The sequence below is a fragment of the Phoca vitulina genome, unplaced genomic scaffold (genome assembly GCF_004348235.1).
Source record: "Phoca vitulina isolate PV1807 unplaced genomic scaffold, GSC_HSeal_1.0 scaffold50, whole genome shotgun sequence".
Lineage (NCBI taxonomy): Eukaryota > Metazoa > Chordata > Mammalia > Carnivora > Phocidae > Phoca > Phoca vitulina.
This window is the reverse complement of record NW_022589753.1, coordinates 9,665,550-9,687,771: the sequence shown is the minus strand read 5'-3', so window position 1 is coordinate 9,687,771 and position 22,222 is coordinate 9,665,550. Positions and strand designations below refer to the sequence as shown.

At 42.7% G+C, this 22,222-nt stretch overlaps 1 protein-coding gene across 3 annotated transcripts in view; it reads right to left on the bottom strand.

Annotated features, from left to right (window-relative positions):
• The window catches only part of ZFP64 (ZFP64 zinc finger protein), a 77,981-nt gene that overhangs the window by 38,501 nt on the left and 17,258 nt on the right, over positions 1 to 22,222 (bottom strand). For 2 of the 3 annotated variants that reach the window (XM_032387702.1, XM_032387703.1), the window contains exons 4-6: positions 21,686 to 21,748; positions 17,899 to 18,150; positions 10,795 to 12,978 (exon numbers count right to left, since the gene is read on the bottom strand). In XM_032387702.1, the coding sequence (XP_032243593.1) occupies positions 11,696 to 12,978; positions 17,899 to 18,150; positions 21,686 to 21,748 (1,598 nt within the window). In that variant the 3' untranslated portion in view covers positions 10,795 to 11,695. Of the gene's footprint in view, positions 1 to 10,794; positions 12,979 to 17,898; positions 18,151 to 21,685; positions 21,749 to 22,222 lie in introns of those variants that run through there. The other variant, XM_032387705.1, reaches the window with a different exon arrangement.

Sequence of the window (22,222 nt, the reverse complement as noted above, 5' to 3'; positions counted from 1 at the left end):
CCTGCAAACAAGCCCTTTAGCAAGTTGGCCGAAAGTCATGACTCATGAAAACGTGCTGGTTAGAACAAGGGAGGTGGGGGGGGAGGGCACCTGGGTGGCTCAGTCGGTTAAGCATCTGCCTTGGGCTGAGGTCATGATCCTGGAGTTCTGGGATTGATTCCCGCATCGGGCTCTCTGCTCGGCGGGGAGTCTACTTCTCCCTCTGACACTCCCCCGTCTTGTGCTTTCTCTCTCTCACTCTCCCTCTCTAATAAATAAATAAACAAAATCTTAAAAAAAAAAAATTTCTTAACTGACTGGATCAGAAAAATCTCCAGAGGTGCTAGATTTCAAATACAAATTATCAGGCCCCCGCCCAGATGCACTGTATTGGAATTTCCAGAGCTGGGTTGTGGCTGTGGGCATTTTAACACGTTTTCAAGGTGGTTCTTACACCAGGCAAGTTGGGAAACACATCCTTCTCAGCACAATGTGAGTGATAATAGTACCTCCCTCATGGGCCGTTGGGGGCATTAAATGAGATACTGTGTACAGCATTCAGCACTATGTTGGCACATTGCGAGTCAATAAATACCAGCTTTTATCACTGGAAATCATGACTGCCATTTATTTAGTAAATACTTATTGTGCACCTACTATGTGCAGGGTCCAGATCAAGGGTTGGCAAACTATGGCCCAGCACCTGTTTTTATACGATCTGTGAGCTAAGAATGGTTTTCACATTTTTTTTTTTGAATGGTTGAAAAAAAACAAAAGAAAAATAGTATTTCCTGACATGTGAACATTTTATGAGATTCAGATTTTGATGCCCATAAATAAAGTTTTATTGGAACACAGCCACACCCACTCCTTTACATACTGTCTATGGCTTCCATGCTCCATCGCGGAGTTGCATAGTCGCAACAAAGACCATGTGGCCCGCAGAGCTGAACGTATTTACTATCTGGCTCTTTACACTGAAAACTTAACCACTGCTCTAAGGCAAGGGTCTTCAATTAAAGTTCTTGTATTTTGGCCATATACAAAGATTTTTCAAGGGCATGATTAAAGAATCAGTTCTCAGATTTTCAATTTTTGTGAGTACCTTTTCCTAAAATTGATCATTTAAGAACACACCAGAAGGTGGGTCCCCTTGAATAATCTGCGCCGAATCAATGCATGGAGCTATACAATCTCTGGGACACCAAAAGAAAAAAAAAAAAGGACAAAATGTTGGAAATCATGGTATCAATGCTGAGAAAGCATTCCCTGCCTGGGAGAGAAATCCCAGGTGGTTTTCGGTTCTTTGCTTTTAACAAAATTGACCCACTTAGTTATGATTGATCATTACGTGATTTTCTAGCATATAATTCAGAAGGAATTAAAATAATTGAGAAGCATCATTAAAACAATACAATTTCTCTTTCCATATCCTTATTTATATGAAAGACACTTCTCAGAGTTTATATCAATAAAAAAATAACTGAAAATTACCTGTATCTTATTCTAGCAGTTGGTAAAAAAAATTTGTTTTTAGAAAGGTAATATTCAGGGGCGCCTGGGTGGCTCAGATGGTTAAGCGTCTGCCTTCGGCTAAGGTCATGATCCCAGGGTCCTGGGATCGAGCCCCACATCGGGCTCCCTGCTCAGCGGGGAGTCTGCTTCTCCCTCTCCCTCTGCCTCTCCCCCTGCTCATGCTCTCTCTCTCTCTGTATCTCTCTGTCTCAAATGAATAAATAAAAAATCCTTAAAAAAAAAAAAAAAAGAAAGGTAATATTCATCAAGGATATATAAGCTGATTAAAAAGTAGGCCTATCTATCTCATCAAGATATATATTGCCAGTAAAATTTTCCTTATATTTAATAATTATCAAGATGTATAATATATTTATGTTACTTATAGCATACCAACAAAAAAATTTGTTTCTTTTTTTTGTTTTTATTATTATTATTTTATTTTATTTTGTTTTGTTTCCTTCTTTTTTAAAAAGTTTATTTATTTAACTAATCTCTACACCCAATGTGGGGCTCAAACTCATGACCCCGAGATCAAGAGTCACATGCTTCTCTGACTGAGCCAGCCAGGCGCCCCTAGAAAAAATGTTTAAAGCTTGGAGCTCTATGTACATTCTTGCAGCCACTATGGAAAACACTGCAGAGTTTCCTTAAAAAAACTGAAAACAGAACTACCACATGATCTAGCAATTCCACTTCTGGGTATTTACCCAAAGAAAATGAAAACACTAGTTCAAAAAGACATTGGCATCCCTGTGTTCACTACAGCATTATTTACAACAGCCAAAATATGGAAGCAACCTAAGTGTCCATCAATAGATGAATGGATAAAGATTTGATATAATATATATGTAACGTATATATATTACTCCGCCATAAAAAAATGAAATCTTGCTTTTTGTGTCAACATGGATGGACCTAGAGGGTATTATGCTAAATGAAATGAGTCAGAGAGGGAAAGGCAAATATCATATGATCTCACTTACATATGAAGTCTGAAAATTTCAGCAAAACAAATGAACAAACAAAATAGACTCATAAATACAGACAACAAACCGATGGTTGCCAGATGGAAGCAGCATGCGGGGCTGGACAAACTAGGTGGAGGGGATTAAGAGGTACACCCTTCTGGTGTACCTTCTGGTTATAAAATAATTAAGACATGGGGATCTAATGTGCAGCACAGAGAATATAGTCAATAATATTGTAAAAACTTTGTATAGTGACAGATGGTAATTAAACTTATGGTGGTAACCGTTTTGTAATACATATACATAACGAATCACTATGTTGTACACCTGAAACTAATATAATATTCTATGTCAATTATACTCTAATTAGAAAAAAAAAGCTTGGAGTTTTTTAAGGAATAAAAAATGTAAATTTCAAATTACAGAACCATAATTTTTTGCTGAGAAGTAGGAGGAGATGAGCAACAAAAAATTTTCTGCATTAAAACATTCAAGCCCCACATTCTAGACCCTCCCCCTATTCTGGAAGCTTCAGAGTCTGGTTCTCTCAATCTGGCTGAGGTGAGGTGAGTCCCCACCTATTTTCTAGCAACACTGACATTCTGTCTCAACTTGGCTGGTCACTGGATCTAAGGCATCTGAGAATTGGATGAGATTGTGTATTACACCTTTCATCTCCACTAGAACAGAATTTGAAGATTACTGAAGAGAAAAGCATCCTATGTCCAAAGGTATCATTCATCTCCCAGGACAAAAGAAATGCCAACTGAGGTGCCCATTCTAAGGGATATACTCAAGAACACAGTCTAACAGAATAAAGGTAAGATCAGAGTAAAGATGTGAAATAGGGAAGAGGAAGAATATATAAGAAACGATGGCAAACAATGACCATTGTCATCTTTGGCCAAATCTAAGTGGGTGAAGGTAACACAGGAATTATGAGACCAACCACAGGACAAAACTTAGCAAAAGCTTGGAAATAAGCTCGTGAACCGTCTCAGCAAAATTTGGGATTTGGGGAGGGGGGTTGCAGGAAGAGATGAAGTCTAAAGGCCTCCTGTCATGGGGGAGGAGATTTTTAGTGGGAGGTTGGGGCAAGATTAATATTTATATTCGAGACAACAATAGAGAAATGTAAATTTAAAAATAATTGGTAAAGCTTCGAAAGTAACTGTTAGCAGAATGGAGACATAGGCAGGAACTTTCAAGAGAAGAGGGAAAAGCTAGAAAGGAAAAGGGAGAAAAAAATCACAACGTTTAATAAACAGTAAATATTCAATAAGACAGAAGTGAACGTATGAAGTCTATGTGACTATGATAAATGCAAACAGTGTGAATTCTCCTATCAAAGACAAAGGGAAGCTGCTAAAAGAAAGATCTTAAATTACAGAGTAGGCGAAGGTAAGCCAGGCACATGTAAATAAATATAAAATAGGGCTTAGAATATTATTGAGATAAAGTATAATTTAAGGTCAAAAGTTACTGAATGGAAAGAACAGGTGGAGACAAAAGGAAAAAAGGTAAAATAGATGAAGAACATATAACAACCACGAACTCTTATGCCTCAAACAACATAGGGCAAGGTATAATAAAATAAAACACCCCAGGGCGCCTGGGTGGCTCAGTCAGTTAAGTGGCTGCCTTCGGCTCAGGTCATGATCCCAGGGTCCTGGGATCGAGCCCCACATCAGGCTCCCTACTCAGTGGGGAGCCTGCTTCTCCCTCTCCCTCTGTCTGCCTCTCTGCCTACTTGTTCTCTCTCTCTGTGAAATAAATAAATAAAATCTTTTAAAAAAAATAAAACACCCTAGTAGTTATAAGAAAACCCTAGTTAAAAAAATAACCATGCTGAGAGGTTTACAAATACTTCTTTCAGTTTATCAAATAGACAAAAACAGAGAAGACTAGAAGAACTGAATAATTAAGTCAATGTGCTGCTTCTTTTTTTTTTTTTTTTTTAAAGATTTTATTTATTTATTTGGGAGAGAGAGAGTGCATGCACATGAGTGGTGTGGGGGGAAGGAGCAGAGGGAGAAAGAGAAACAGACTCCCTGCTGAGCAGGGAGCCTGATGGATGATGGATGATGCTAATGCCGGGCTCAGTCCCAGAACCCTGAGATCATGACCTAAGCTGAAGACAGACGCTTAACCGACTGAGCCACCCAGGCGCCCCTGTAATTTATTAGTTCTTTTTATGGCCATGCATGTTACCAGTTTTTGCTCTGATTGGCAGGTATCTATGAAATAAGCACGTTGAAAAAAAAAAATTAACATTCTAAATAAAATCTTTAAGGGCACCTGAGTGGCTCAGTCAGTTAAGCTCAGGTCATGATCCCAGGGTCCTGGGATGGAGCCCCACATTGGACTTCCCTGCTCAGTGGGAGTCTGTTTCTCCCTCTCCCTCTGCCCCTCCTCTTCTCGTTCTCTCTCTCTGAAATAAATAAAATCTTTTTAAAAAAACTAATAAATTACAAAAAGCATGTATTTTCACAGGTCACATCCTCAGGCCCATGAATATCAGAAACTATAATCCCAAATACAGTTTCCCAAATTGTAACTACTTGAAAAATAAGAAACGTTCCTTTCTATAACCCTTGGATTCTGTCCCGACAACCCACCAAACCAAGCAACCCACCCTGAAACTGAAATAACAAAGCAACTAGAAACTTATAAAAGAAGGATACTTCATATAAAAATCTACAGGGCTATGGATATCACGAACATTTTTGAAAGACCCCCAAATAGGCATAAAAGATGGACTGGGTGTCCTGTCTCTTCTCTGCTCTGGGCTATCCAATTCTCTGGACGTTCATGCCTTTCATTGTTTTTGAGATATTTTACAACCTTGTGAGGCACAGAAACATATAATAATGCAAACAACTCATCCACAGGAATGTGAACGCACTTTATCTGGCAGAGGGCAGCGGATGTTGCCATAGAGACACTGAGCCATTCTGCATGTGTGTGAATTCAGTGTAGCATTTCTGATTACCTGTGTAACTTATACATGCACTGAATTCTCCTGTGAGCCCGTTGGAGCCTGTTGAAACCAATGCCCTCATTAATACTTTCATTACAGTTTACCCATTGATATTTTATATTTGTATGACAATCATGATTTTAACTTTAAAAAAAATGATCTTTTAACATAGGTGAGGTCACAATGGAAAATACATAGCTTTAAATGCTTTCATTTTGAAGGGCTGAAAATAAGTGAACTTACAGGAAATTAGAATAACAAAACAAACGGAAAGAAAAGCAGGAAAAATAATTAATATAAAGAGAAAAGCCAAAATGAATAAAATGGAGGAGGGCAAAGAAAGTGACTAACAGTAAAAGCTTTCACACTTTTTTACGAAAAATAGATAAACTCTTTGGCAGACTAAGAAGACTGAAAATACAAAAAAACAAAAGCAGAAACCCTCCCCTCCTCCGAAACCAATAGCAATAGGAAAGCTGACAAACTCCCCAAGATGCCAAAGATTTAAAATTCATTTTAAGAGGATGGTAAATGGAATGTGAAATCCAGAGCAAAGTGAATAATTTTTTATTCTGCAAAATATAAATGACCAAAACTGAGCGACCCAGGCTGTAAAACCCAGACTTGTCACTGTGGAAAAAGCAGGGAAGTTTCGTTAAGGATGTGCCACGAGAGAGGGCAGCAGCCTACGTCATAAGCGGATCACTCCCGAATAGCAAAGCTATTGCTAAATTGCTGAAAAGGAGAGAGGCCCAAATCAGACAGACCACAAAAAAGAATCCCAGAGATCAACTACACTTATGGATAGAGTTGGACAACTTTCAAGCGAAATGTCATAATTGCAACCCAAGCAATGTGTTTGTTAGAAGAATAAGCCAACATGACCCAGGGTTTGTTCAGGAATACCAGGCTATACGAATTCACTACATCAACAGACTTAAGTGCAAAACCCAAGGAGTTATGTCAAAAAACACTGAAAAGATATTTGCTAAAATTCAGCAACCTACCCTGATACAAACTCTAAGTGAAAATTGCAGTAGAAGAAAATGACCCAAGTACTAGAAAAACCACCCCTCGGAGGAACAGTGTATATTATGTGAACCAGGAAAATTCTGAAGCCATTCACATTAAAATTGGAGACACAAGAGGATGTCAGCTGTATCAGCTTTGTTTGGAGGCTGAGGCTAATTGCAGTGGGGCAAGGAAACAAAGTAGTATAAATATTACAAGATAAAACCACCTGGAAATGAGATGACTGTATCATAACCATTATAAGTTATATTTATCAGAGACCAAGAGTTTTCTTTTTTTTTTTTTTTTTAAGATTTTATTTACTTATTTGACAGAGAGACCAGCGAGAGAGGGAACACAAGCAGGGGGAGGGGGAGAGGGAGAAGCAGGCTTCCCGCGGAGCAGGGAGCCCGATGCGGGGCTCGATCCCAGGACCCTGAGATCATGACCTGAGCCGAAGGCAGATGCCTAATGACTGAGCCACCCAGGCGCCCCAGAGACCAAGAGTTTCTAATAAATACTTATTGTCAATTAATAAGAATTGTTTTAAAAGATTTTGTTTTTAAATAATCGTTCCACCTGACATGGGGCTCGAACTTAAAATCGCAAGATCAAGAGTCTCACGCTCTACCGACTGAGCCAGCCAGGTGCCCCAATTAATAAGAATTTTTGCTAAGGGAGCTCAATATAGACAAATATACCAAATGTAGCTATTCTTTATATGTTTGCAACAAACAACTATTTTAACAAGGAAAAATCCTATTTGTTTTATTTATTTATTTATTTTTTAAAGATTTATTTATTTGACAGAGAGACACAGCGAGAGAGGGAACACAAGCAGGAGGGTGGGAGAGGGAGAAGCAGGCTTCCTGCGGAGCAGGGAGCCCGATGCGGGGCTCGATCCCAGGACCCTGGGACCACAACCTGAGCCGGAGGCAGACGCTTAACGACTGAGCCACCCAGGTGCCCCCTATTTATAATTAAATAAAATTATACAATAATAAGGAAATATAGGCCTCATATCATAAGAACAGATTGTGTATGAAGAAAACCATATGAATAATGGTTAACCCAGGAGCTGAATAAAGGTTTTTGGGTGTAAGATTTAACATATTTTAATAAGTCATTCTTTGTATAAGTTCAATATCACATGGATCCATTTCTAATAAAAATTCTCAAAAGGATTTTTTTTTGGGGGGGGCTTGAGAAGTACTGGATAAAATGATAGTTCATTTGGAAGAATGAATATCTAGGAATTGCTAAGAAAATTTTGGAAAAGAATAGCTAGAGGGAGGCTTTGTGATCCTAAAAGACAGTAAGGCTCACCTTAATGCTACTATAATAAAATGTGTGTTGCTGGCAAACCAGAGAAGATATAAAGATCAGTAAGACAAAGCAGAGCTTCCAGAAACAGATCCAAGTGTATTCGAGAACTTCCATTTACAGGTGAAATTAGGATTTCAGTAGCAAGGAAAATAATATTGTATTTAACAAATGGTCCTGGCATATGTGGGCTGCCAAATTTCCATGTCAAATGTGTATAAATAGGAATTTTTGCTGCAGTAAGTTGCTAACTAAAAACAAACAACAAATATATTAAAGGAAAAAAAAAAACCCTTTTCTCATCTCAGGGGAAGAGATGACAGTCCTAGAAAAAAACAGAAGCCCCAAGTGAAGCAATAGAAGGCTGACTATAGGAAAAGAGAGTTCTTTTTGTGAGGTGTCAGAAGACAAAGGACAGGAGGGGAGAAAATGTGACAGACATGGGGTTCGTGTCCCCAATGCCCAACAACTCAAGGAGAAACATGAGGGAGAATGTGTTTTAGGTTCACAGACAAGAAAATGGCCAATGATCAACAAGTCTATATAGAGATGTCACAGAAATGCAGATCAAAACACCAGCTGGGGAAATGCACAGAGCCCAGATGGCTCATTTCACTTATCAGACTGACAAAACTTTGAAAGATTGCTAATAGCCAGGATTGGTGATCACTGGGGCTTGCGCCACGGATGAGGCTACCATTTCGAAAAAAGTAATCTGAATCTATATGCAAGTACAAACTACAGACACTCGTTGTAACTCCAAAAGCACAACCGAATGTGAGCAATTGTGCAGGAGGTTGATTGCTACTGTTTTTAATGGCAAATAAAAACAAAACAACCTGAATATCCATGAGTAAGGAGATGGTTGAATAACGCATGGTATGTTCACACTACCTTTTGCTTAAAAAAAACAGTAGAGATAGCCGTATTCACCTGTAATCCTGTTCATACATGGAATAGTAAGAGCAAATGCAGAGAAATATACATAGTATGATACAATTACTAGAAAAATAGGAAAAAACCTTTTCTACATTATTGTTTTGAGTCTGTGTGTGTCAGTATGAGCACAGAGAAAACTTAGCATTACTAACCTTAGATAGGAGAACAGGAAGGGCGCTGGAGATGATTGGCTTGGTTTTTGTACAATTCTGTATATAGTTTATTACAAGGAACAAGTTTTGCTGTTGCGGTTTGTTAAAAAAAATCCAATTATGCGTGTGTGTGTGTGTGTGTGTGTGTATGCATGTATAGGTGTGTATGGGGGCAGCAGATAGCTGGAGATATAAATATATAAAAGGAAATATATAAACAGAAAACAGTATGCTTGATTCAAACCCAACTCTATAACGAGAATGGAAACCATACATACATAAACATAGAAACAAAGGAAGTCCATCAAAAAAGGAAGTCCATCAAAATGGTCACAGTTTTTATGTCTGGGTAGAAGATTACCAGTAACTTTGATTTTAATTTTTTAAAATTTTTATTTTTTAAAAGATTTTATTTATTTATTTAGAGTGTGCACGAGCAGGGGGTGGGGGGCAAAGGGTGGGGTGGGGGGAGAGAGAATCTCAAGCAGACTCGACGCTGAGTGCAGAGCCCGAGGTTGGCTTGATGGCATGACCCCAAGATCCTGACCTGAGCAGAAACCAAGAGTCAGATGCTTAACTAAGCACCCAAGTGCCCCAACGTTAATTTTTAAAAATAGTATAATGTGTTTTGTATCTGTTCTACCTTGAATGCACATTACATTTCTAATCAGGGAAAAAAATCCTTTAGAAGTTGAAGAAAGGGGCATTCTGGGAAAGAAAGATGTGGAAAACAGGTTCATGACAATAGAAATTTGCCGGCTAAAACTGAATAGCTAAATAGTTTCTTAAAGAGCTGTAGGCGGGACACCTGGGTGGCGCAGTCAGTTAAGCATCTGACTTGATTTAGGCTCAGGTCATGATCTCAGGGTCCTGAAATAGAGCCTCGTGTCAGGCTCTGTGCTGGTGGTGGAGCCTGCTTAAGATTCTCTCTCTCCCTCACCCTCTGCCCCTCCATGCCTCCCCCACCTAGTGCTCTCCCTCTTATTTAAAAAAAAAAAAAAAAAAAAAAAGGCTGTAAGCAATAATTCTAAAGCAGTGAAATTATTAAAATATTAACATAGTACGCTGCAAGCTTTTTCATTTTCTTGCCAAACCACAGTTAATGACTCATTACCACCATTGCTTATATGAAAATAAATTGCCCCCCCCCCCCCCCCCCCCCCACTTCCCACAATTGTGTTCACATATTAAGGATCAAAAAAAAGAAGGAGACAACTCAAACTTTATAGCTATTTCCTAAGGGAAGTTGATTTTCCTATTCCAACAGGCAAACCCCGAAGGTTTCCGCATCACTATTTTGTGTATTTCCTTAGTTTGTTGTTACCAAAGAAAAGGGGGGGGATGGGTAATATCTTTATGTAAAAGTGAGCTGATGTGCATGAAAATTTTAGTAAGTTTGTGTGCTAGGAAAATGAAAGTGATGAGGGCTCTGGTAAAAATGTAAGGGTTCTCCGGGTTCCTGGGTGGTTCAATCAGTTAAGCGACTGCCTTCGGCTCAGGTCATGATCCTAGGGTCCTGGGATCAAGCCCCGCACTGGGGCTCCTGGCTCATTGGGAGAGTCTGCCTTTCCCTCTCCCCCTGCCCACCGCTCCCTCTGCTTGTGCTCTCTCCTCCTGTGTCAAATAAATAAAACCTTTTAAAAAATGTAAGGGTTCTCGTAACATTTTAAATATGCTTTCCTCACCAATCCTTGCTGACACTCTGTGAGAGCATGTTTCAGTCATCCAGTATGTATTAAGAACCCATGATGAGTTGAAGATTGCGCTAGAGGCTGGAAATTACGGCTTTGGTTACAAGCATGGGTAATTCTAGCTTGCTCTCTGGCGCCACCTACTGATCAAACAGCATTTTAATTCTAAAACGATAACATTTGAATTTCCCTTTCCTCAGTAGAGCCTACCCTTCTGAAAAATGTTAGGTGCTTTTCCAATACCACTCGTCTGGTCCCCGAGATTGCACAATACTGATATTTCAAACAATGGTATCCTAGAAAGCCATTCTAAATGTTAGTAGGAACTCACATCATATTTGCATCTAAACAGAAATGTCAGGTTTGTCAATCTCGTTCCAAAATGGAAATGGTATCATTGGGTCATTTTAGGCATCAGTAATACTTAAGTTGACTGTGAGGGTTGTAAGACATCTGTATAATATTGATCGGAGGACTAAAAACCTTTGCTTCTTCAAATTCTCTTTAGTTATAGGATAATTCACACCCCATTATACCCCAGTCATACTGTGACTCTAAAGAATCATTAACATTCAGTATATTTTACTCACGTATCAATTTATTAGGAAACCATTTCTTTCTTCTCATTAGCACTAAACATTTTTTTTTGGGGGGGGGGGTCAAGTATCCATGTAACATTATGTAGAAAATGGTCCTCATGCCAATAGATTTGTATCCATGTACTAAAACAGTAATAGCCCAGACCTGGAGGGGGGGTATTTCAGAATGGTGACTTCAGAGAGGTTGGGAAGTCTCCCATCTCCCACACAAATTTAATAAGATTGGAAAAAACCCTTCTCAGAATTGGGAAATCAAGCCGGACAAAACAAATGTATTCACTACTCACTGCATTGAATTCCAAGCCCTAATTGGAATCATCTTGGCAACATTCTACAACAGTTAGAACACGGCGATTCCGAGGTGGTCACAAGCATTAAAAAATTATAGTAAGCAGTATAAAATTATGATTTATTACGAGGGGAGGGGTTTCACAACAATCCTTAAAAACATTAAGAGCAAACCTCTTACAGAATTCTTTTTAGGACTTCCTGTTTTTGTCACTCCTTTTCCCCCCTTTCTTTTGGTTTTTAGGTACTAATCTGGTATGGAATCCGCCGGACAGAGCAAGGCTGGGTGGGCTCCCCCTTGAATGATGGAGTAAGTCTGCTTGGGCAGTTCTTGTTGGGAGGAGGAGGAGAATATAGGCGGGGCCGTGGTGGCCAGGGCGATGTTCTGACCTCCATCGCTCACCACTGTCACTTCAGCTGTCCCCTCCGGAATAAAAGCATTAAGGCCTTCAAAGTCCGTGCATGTAATACCCGAACTGGTGATGAAAGTCTGGTTGCCGGAGCCTTCCTGGGGGCTGCCGGGCGTCGTGGGGATGAGAGTCTGGTGCAGAGTGGCCCCATCGGCCTGGTCGTGAGTGGTCAGCAGGACAGCGGGCTGGGTCATCGCGCCCGCCTCGCTCGGACACCCTGAGGGCTGAGGGGGGGCGATCAGATTGACCTGGCGCAAAATCTGCAGCCGGCTGTTCCCGGGGAGTTCCTCCGGGTTCTGCGCCACCAAGGCGGGGGGTACGATGTTCACCGCGGCGGCCGCCGCCTGGATGATGGTGTTGGCCTGTGGCACTTGATGCCCAACGATGATTTTGACTCGCCCCTCGCTGAACTGGGGCACCTGGCTGGGCTGGAGCGGCACCTGCAGGTGGCCCACGGTGAGGGGCGGGGCCGGCTGCTTGCTGGGGTCTATCTGGAACTGCAGGACCGTCACATCCGAGTTCTTATTCTCACTGTACTCACTGTGCTGCCTTTTGTGGCTGCGGAGCGAGTCCTCGCGCATGAACGAGGCGTCGCACGTATCACAGTGGAAAGTCTTCTTGGCGTCCAGCTTGGCCACCTGCCGGCTGCTCTGTCGGCCCGCGTCTTTCCTCTCCAAGGCCTCGGTCTTCACCATGTCCCCGTGGAACTTCTTCATGTGCTTGCTTAGGTTGCTGGGCTGCTTGGTGTCGAAGCTGCAGTAATGACACTTGAAGGGGCGGTCGGTGCAGTGGATGCGCTCGTGGATGCGCAGCGCCGCCTTGCTGGAGCACGAGTAGCTGCACTCGGAGCACTTCTCCGGGTGCTCCGACTGGTGCACCCGGCTGTGCTTCCGGAGGGTGGCTTTGCTGTCACCCAGGAAGTCGCAATGCGGACACTTGAAGTTATTCCCGCTGTGCTTGATGCGGATGTGCGACTTGAGGTTGCCCTTCATGGTGCAGCGGACATTGCAGAACTCACACTTGAAAGGCTTCTCCCCCGAGTGCACGCGCATGTGCCTTTTCAAGTCCGAGCTGATTTTGAACTTGGCGCTACAGAGCCAGCACTGGAAGGGGGCGTCCCCTGTCAACACAAGGTGAGTTTCGATAAGAACAGGCAGGCAACAACCACAGCGGATCCCCCCGAAGCACACACCAGAAAATCGCTTATACCAAGGCAGGCGGATGGAGACCTTCCTACTGCAGCTGCTAGCAGCCCCTGGGGGGGAAAAAGGGGGGTGGGGGGCTTCTTTTCTTTCCCCAAACCTAAACCACCAGCACCGTTAAAAAAAAACCCACAAGAAACACGGGAGGCTGAAAAGAGCTATTCAATTGTCCCAAATAAAATGGAATTTGTGAATATACTTATGTTCTTTAAAACGATCAAGCTATGGTTCATTTTGCTCATGTGCCCACTCTGCTAGTTAATGGTTCACAGTTGTGTAAATTTTGCATAATCCGTTGATTTTGATTGAGTTACATGTCGTAACAGATTCGAGGACACATTTGGAATCAGTCAGCTCCATGCTCACTCATCAGAATAGTCTTTATAAAGCGATTGAAATGCCCAGCTTACGCTTCATGCAGATTTTTATTAATAAAGACGTGTTTATTGCGCAAAATTTATTTATCCCACATTGCCAGCTGCGTTCTTTACTCGTGAAGTTACGAAATCCAGCTGCTTGGTTTTTTTTTTTTTTTTAAATTCATGGTCGCTGAAAGATGAGCAGGGAAAGTGAAACTGCAAACATCTGAATGCACATGGTCCTCCAAATTTGTTTCCTCAATGAATGGCAAGTCCGAATTATCTAAGGTACAGATAGTTCAAGCAAATTGGTGACCCCGCCCATTTCAATATTGTTGAAGCAAGCCAAGTAGCAGCTAACATTCTTCGGTTGCTTCCAAGATGGCAGGCACTCTGCTGAGCACTCCACAAGAATGGTCTCATTTGATGCTCCCAACATTCCCACGAGGTGGGTACTATTATCAATATTATTCTTAACACTACTGTACAAATGAGGCCTAGATAGACTGCAATAACTTGTTCACGGTCCCCCAGTAGTACGTAGCAGGGCTTGGATTCCAACCCAGGCTGGCTCCAAAGCTGGTATTCTTAGATGCTGGGTAATTGTCTGTGCATGGGGCTCGAACTCACGACCCCAAGATCAAGAGTTGTATGCTCCACCAACTGAGCCAGCCAGGTGCCCCTATGTGTGCTTTATTAATGCATTAAATAAGAAGATCTAGTGGCAGATCTGTAACTATAATTTCTAAATAGAAAAGAGCATAAATGATATATTGATCAATCTCCAGGGACTGTTATGAAAAGATCTGTGATTTCCACTGGCAGCAATATGCACTATTCTCAGATCAGTTGCCAATTTTCAAATGGAAGGACACGCCCAATTTCAATACAGTTTGGTTAGTGAAAATGAAGATGTAATTTTTTTCCCATCCAAATTCATGGACCATCTAAAGTCTATTCATGGATCTCTGAGTGGAGGTATCTGTGGATCCAGAAGGAAGAATCCCTGCTCCAGAATCTTCTACAAGGTTTTCCTGTTACATCCCTCCCCAAATTAGTTACAGTCTTTTTGCCTTTTTTATTTTTTAAAGCTGTCAGCAGAGGTGAAACCCAGAAATACCAGATAACCAAATCTCACAGCTGAGTTGCAGAGTTAACAACACTTTTTGATATGAAAGCAAAGGTTTCCAATCCCTTTGTCATCTTTTTTTTTTTTTTTTTTAACCACAGATTTCTCAACTGAGGCGTAATGGTCAGTCATGGTTCCATGGGGCCATGAGCTCTCCAAAGCTAATGACTACGTTTGTTCTTGCCCCCCACGTGATCCTCACAGTGTCTAGTACCTCGCGGGGACTTTATGAACGTTGTTGAATGAATAAGCAACTGATATATGTAAGCTGACAGGTCTGTCTTGAGTTTAGCTTGCTATGAAAACCACTGATGATGAATGAAGTCAATCTAAGCGATGAAAGGATACAAACAAAATCCTATTAATTTTACAATTTGTAAAATTTTCTAAGTGCCACGGATTTATAAAAGGGAAATGAACAGTCCATGGAGACATTGCATAAACAGCACACATTTAAAGTTTTAGAAAATTCACCTTTCCTAGACCAACTTGAAGATGCTACTATCAATGGTAAGTTTATCCTTATAAGTCAAAATGATTCAGAACCACTTTCATAAACGAGTCCTTCAGGTCCTCTAACATAGGTGTGGGAGATTTCTGAAGAAAATCAGTTGGCCATTGGTTATGCCTATGTCTGGAACTTGCTTTAGTAGACCACAAAAACGTTCCCGAATCTCACCACCTCTCCTCCCTTCCCGTAGCCATGGCCTCTGCCACGTGTGCAATTATGCATGGTCTCCAGACAGAGGCAGGATGACCTGCCATGTCCCTCGACAATCATGTGACTAGATTTGGCTGATGGTATCTTCGGTAGACTTGATATGAGTAATGGCTTGAAATGGGCTTGTACACTGGGGTTTGCTTGCTTGCACCTCTGTCAGCCATCGCCATGAGATGATCAAGGCTGGCTTGGCGTGCTGGTCCCAGGAGGAGGGTGACAGAAATGTGGAGAAGCGCTGGATTCCCGCTGCCAAGACCAGTGGACAGACAGCTCACAGCCAGCAGATTCTCAGACATGTGAGTCCAGCCAAGATCAGAACTGCCGAGGTGACCCCCAGCTGATCCCCAGCATGCCACCAGAAAAGGTACGTCGTTGTGTCCAATGAGGTTTTGTGGGAGTATTTGTTACACTGCATTTAGTGTGACAACGGATAACTAATACAGAGATTGATATCTAGAAACAAGAGTGCTGCCATACCAGAAAATTAAAATATGTAGCATTGGCTTTGGGGACCGGACGGCAAGAAAAGACTGGAGAAGTGGCAGGGCACGCTATTTAATGGCAAACATTTGGTCCCATTGTCACCTGCAGTAAGTTAGAAGATAGAGAATATAATATACCTGTTGAATTTGGGACTTGAGCAAAGAGATTAATTCTGGCAGAAAAGTGAAAGTGCCTTACGGGCTGCATATGATGAGGTCCTATAAGGAAGAGACAAACTCACACAAGAACTGGCCATTTTCTAAATGGAATTTCGAGAGAATAGAGCAAACCGAAGATGTGCTGGGTTAGATAACATTTCTCACCTCCAACCAGCAAAGGGTTTTCAAAGTAAGACAGAAGCCGGGGGACAAAGGTCATACCCAGGGATGTGATCTCAGGGGGAGGACCGAAGGAGAAATGAGGGGTGTGAATGTAGGGTTCTTCGTTAAAATCTCCGAAAGAATTAAGTTGGCGCCACGTAGGTTCTCCAGCTGGACAAGGATTCCTAGGGACGTCAAGGGATTCAGCCACAGAAGGTTATATGCCAAAAGTGCCTACAATGGGGTTCAGAGGAAAGGAGAGTCTCTGAAAGAATTGTGGGTGTGGCTTTCGGCACACAGACTCACAAAATTTTGCACACGGCTCTACCAGCAAACCTGTCATCCCCCTCGACTAAAAAGAGCCCTACTTTTGGTAGGCGGGAAGCAGGCTGAGAAAGTTTCACAAAAGTACCTTTTCCACTACTTTTTGGAAGGGGCTCAGGCAGCTGATGGGAAGGATGCTGCAGTGGGCAGAGTCAGGAGCCAGAAGCTGAGCCGAGGCCTAATCAGGGAACATTCTCTGTCCCCAGAGTGAGGGGACCTGGGGACATGTGCCCAGAGGGATTCTGGAAACCCGTGGAGCTGTGAATGCCAAGTGCCTTCCATTCTTCTCTTTTCGAACAGCAGGGTTAACTGGAAATACCCTGGTTCCATGTCACCGCTGTACATTGGGAATGTAGGAACAGATGACTTGTCTTTTTACTTCAAAGGAACTCTAGGTCAAGAGAAGCCATATCCAGACCCAGGGGAGATCACGGGATCCTGGGTGTTTGAGCCTGATCCTGTGATGGGGTGTGACTTATGTGGGTCTTAGGAAGGCATTATTAAATCCACATGTCAGAGTTGTGTGTGACAGCGTGGTGGACTGTGGTGGTTTGCAAAAATGGTCCCAATTCTTCACCCTTCCTCCTATCTCTGGCCTTTGCCCTGTAACCTCGTGGTGACCTCCCACCGTGGGTGAGGCCAGCCCCATCCCTGACGCCAGGCCCCACCACATAGCCTGCTTCAACCAATGGGATGCAAGCAGAGGCTTGAAATGGGCTTACCCACTGGGATGTGCTTGCTTGTACCCCTGCCACTGTCACGAGAAGGACAAGCCTGGGGTAGCCCACTGTTCCAAAAGGAGGATGAGAGGCACGTGGAGCAGAGCCGGACCAGCCCCAGCTAAGGCAAGTGGACAGCCAGCTAACACCCAGGCAGCCGATCCCCAGCCAAGGTCAGGGGACACCCAGCCTTTCCCCGCCACAGGTGATTGAGCCCAGTCAAGATCAACAGAGCATCTAGCCAACTGGCTAGACATGAAGTATGTGAGCAGTAATTGATTATAATCTGCCACTGAGCTTTTGTAGGGCTTATTACACAGCATCACTGCATCCATAGCTAACTGATACACTTGCCAAAAGGAAACGTCCATGCTTTGTTAAGTGACCTACCCTGCCGAGTTTTTCCATGAAGCTATCCCATGCTGACCTAATCTGAGTATACTTCAAAAATGACCGGAATGCAGAAACTATGCAGACATTTATTAAAAATGCATCGTTTATAGTTATATCTCGATTTCATTTAGCTCGCCTCCTCATTCAATACTTTACTAGTGACTAAGTTATAAAGTTGCCTAAAGATAGAGATGAGGTTATAAGTGCCATGTTTTTTTTTCCCTCATCGACCGAGAAAGGCTCTTCTGGGTGGACGCAAAGCGAACCTGCACACCGTGCAGTGAGCAGACGTCCCCCGTTCGTTTACTTGGATGGTGACTCAGTGCTTTAAGGTGCTTTTCAGTAGCTGGTGGTGAGGAGCCCAGCGCGAGGGCAGCAGGAGGGACCTACCTGTGTGGGACCGCAGGTGGACGGTGAGCTGGCTCGAGTTGCGGCTGGCGTACGGGCAGATCTGGCATTTGAAGGGCCGCTCGTCCGAGTGGATCCGCAGGTGCTTGTTAAGGCTGCTGCTGTCGGCCGCGGCGTAGTCACACGTCTTACACTTGTACGGCTTCACGCCTGTGTGGCAGCGCATGTGCGTCTTCAGCTTGTCCTTCCGGCTGAAGCACTTGCCACACACCTCACACTTGTGGGGCTTGTCTCCTTCAAACACACACACAGATGGCATCAGAAAACAACCCTGACGGAGAAAGAGGCTTACTCCCCGCGCCCCCTCCACCTTGCCTTATGATAAGAGGAATACGCGGTCACCCAAGAATATGCAGGAAACCCCAAAAGCTAGATAGAAAAATCTGCCAAGACCTAAGCTCTTGGGAGAGGGGGGAGTTTCTTCTATTTTGCCTCTTGCCATTTTCTAGTTTTTCCTACATCGAATGGGAATTCCTTATTTATTTAATTTTTTTAAGATTTATTTATTTGACAGAGAGAGATAGCGAGAGAAGGAACACAAGCAGGGGGAGTGGGAGAGGGAGAAGCAGGCTTCCCGCAGCGCAGGGAGCCCGATGTGGGGCTCGATCCCAGGACCCTGGGATCATGACCTGAGCCGAAGGCAGACGCCCAACGACTGAGCCACCCAGGCGCCCCGGGAATTCCTTATTAATTAAAAATAGAAGGCGACTCAAATGTCTCAAGGAGAGCTAAGGAAAATAAGGAACTGTTCATTGTCTCCTTCCATTCTCTCCTTTTCCCGTTTTTTTTTTTTTTTTTTCCCACAGACACACCCTAAAGCTCAGAGGCTCTAAGTTTTCGGAGAGCTCCGGGCTGAGCAGCTCAAGGCTTCCTTCCCCAGCCTGGCCTGCAGCCAGGAGTCATCCTGCGGTGGCGCGGTCCCCGCCAATGAAATGGCAGAGAGGGTCAGTGGGTCCCTTTTGCAAAGTGACGTTGCTTGCCTTTTACTTTCCTCTTTCCGCCCTTCCTGCCAGCCGTCTCCAAGACAAGGGGTGTTCAAACTGGCAGGTGAGGGCAGCTCACCTGCAGATGGAGGGGCCCGTGCCATGATGCGCTTCAATGACGCAGAAGGAACTTAAGTCCCTGGCTGATCTCGTAGGACAGAGCTGCCTACCTGCTCTAGACCACCTGCTTAGCTCCGGACAGTTATGTGAGAGAGACATAGACCCCTACCGCGTGTGAGCTGGGGTGGGGGGTCTCTTTGTCACAGCAGTTTCATCTATACTCACTCATGTACTTACTGCCCCCGAATGACTGCTGATTTTTTGATGGATATCTCTCCAATTATTTGTGTATTTTTGGTACAGAAAAACTTCTTGGCTAACATCAATTTAAATACTTTCTGAAAGGCACTGTGCCTCTCAATGATTCTCCTTAATCCTCTCAACAACTGGGATTAGAACCCACGACTGTCTTGCTTTCTGAGCCCAAATGCAACAATGCCTCCCCACTGACTACTTTCTTACACATAAAATAATTCCAATCGTCTTGTCACATCATTAAATCTCTACAGCATGGTTTTTAAAGCTGAAGTATTTCACTGGATAAATAATTGAACCAGTTCCCTACTGGGCCACCAAAAAGAATGAAGCAGACATGTACTACTGATGTGGAAAGATGACCAATATTAAGTGGAAAACAGCAATTTGCAGTGACAATATATATATAATATTAATCTAGTAAGAGATGGAAAAAGTAGATTTCTGTGTGTTTTTAGGCCCAGGATAGGTATGCTAAAATTTCAGAATGAGACACAGTAGACTATTAAGACTGGTGACTTTGGGCTTATATTGAATAAGGAAGGGGGCTCTGAATCAGGATTTCCCCTTTTTACTTTATATATTAAATATGTCTTTTGGCTAAATCCTAAACAGCCAGGTGCTAAAATCAATTGTCAGCCAAAGCTGATCACTACTGTTGTAGAGCAAACGTCTGGGATTTCAGAATACACCTAAAAGTGTATGAAAGATTACGATTTTATTAATAAAAAATGTCAGTCAAATTTAAAAATCCACGAACAAGAATTTCTCCTGACTGTCAGCGGCTGATTAGCTCCTGTGGTCGCCGGGCTGTGTATCTGCCCCCCTGGGCAGCCGCCGGATGCTGGGGAAGAAGGATGGTTTCCGGCTAGCTCTGCGGGTGAAGAGCCCCCTAGAGCTCCTCCTGGCCGTGGCCTCCTCTCCGAAAGTAACTAAGGTGAGGACACCTTGTCGACTCTCCGCCTTGATATTATTGGAGTTGCTGCAGTCACAGAGAAAGCACCCTACGACCCTAAGCTGGGCTACCTGCGCATATAAGGTGCTTCCTGAAGATCTGCAGAAACGGACTTAAGGTCACTGCTTCACTTATGTGTTTAGAGTGTTTCCTTAATCCTTGTGAATAATGACAGCACTTTACTCTGGCAAGGATGAATATGCTGTGCTTGACTCGACTGACGGGATTCATGTTGAACCCACAGGGAGAGATTCATTGTTATGTCGAGAATGCTTGCCAATACTTGAAACTTAATATTCTGATAATTGGAATAAACCCAAATGACATGACACAGTGAGGTTGGTTAGAACAGGATGGTGAGCCCAGTACGGCAAGGCAATCACTAGCCATGGCCGACAAATGTCAGAAATCACTGTTGGAGATTTCACCTTCCAAAGGTGGAGGCAGACGTTGGGCAATGAGTGACGCCCCCGCCAAATGTCAGTGGACCCCTACCTTATACACATTTATACACTCCGCAGTCACTCTCTCTCATTTGAATTATGAGTATCTAATACTTTGTTAAAAATAATCTAAATGCAGTTCCTTCTCCATTCAGAAAATCTGGGAGACATAAAAATAATATATTAAAGAAAATTAAAATCACCAGAAATAAGTACATTTTTCTTTTCCATGCATCAATCTTTTCCTCTCCTTTTACTTTTTTTTTTTTTTTAAGTAATCTCTACACCCCACCTGGGGCTTGAACCTATGACCCCAAGATCAAGAGTCACACACTCCACCACCTGAGCCACCCAGGCGCCTCATCAATCTTTCCCTCTCCTTTTATTATTTATTTATTTATTTATTTTTAAAGACTTTATTTATTTGAGAGAGAGAGAGAGAGAGCAGGAGCAGGGGGGAAGGGCAGAGGGAGAGGGAGAAGCAGACTCCCCACTGAGCAGGGAGCCCGGCGTGGGGCTCGTTCCCAGGACCCTGAGATCATGACCCGAGCTGAAGGCCGACGCTTAACTGACTGAGCCACCCAAGCGCCCCTTTCCCTCTCCTTTAAAAAAAAAATATTTATTTACTAAATTTCACCTTCAAAATGGCAAAAATAACACACACACATTCTGTATCCAGTGATACAGTAGAGATACATAAAAAAAATTTACTATTCTTCACCTTTATTCCTTTATCAATCATTACAAATATACACATTTATAGGACCATCGCTTCAAAATAATATGTACATTTAAATTTTAATTAATTCTGGCAGATTAATTGTCAAAATGGTTGCAGCCGTTCACACTTCCACTAGCTAAATTTGCTCATATCTGCTCCAGCACTGGATTTTATTGCTTTACACAGTTTCTGCCAAAATCATGTACAGATACAGCATCTTATTTTTACTGAATTTGTGTTTGTGACAACCAGCAAGATTCCATGTCCTATCACATGTCTGACTTGTCCAGATCCCTGGCTCCTAGCACAGAGCACATGCTCCGGGCTTATATGCCACAGAAATGTCACTTACCAGTGTGAATTTTTAAATGACGCTCCATGTCCTTCATGCCATAGGCGGTCTTGAATTGGCAACCTTAAAAAGTCAAGAAAAGATCAATCACAAAGGGAAACACAGTAACCTAAGGGTGGAGAAACCTGGCAGAAACTTCCTTAACCAAGTGATGAGCGTAAACCCCGCAGTTAGCAGGACAAACGGGTATCACGTGCCTCCTGATACGATGCACCAAGAAGGACATACATCACGTCTGTGCTTCCTGCCCAAACTGCAGAGCCTAAATGTCATCGTGAGGAAACATGAGACAAATCCAAACTGAGGAACATTTTACAAAATAACTGGCCTGTACTTTGCAAAAATGTCTAGGTCATGAAAGACAAAAATTTAGGATTCAAGGAAACTAAAGAGACGGGAAAAGTCAAAGCAATGTGTGATCATGAATTGGATCCCAAACCAGGGGAAAATGTTTTTCTTTTGCTATTGAGAACATGAGTGAGAAGTTAATAAAATCTTAATAAGGTCAGTGGTTTGATAATAGGGTGTATAAATGCT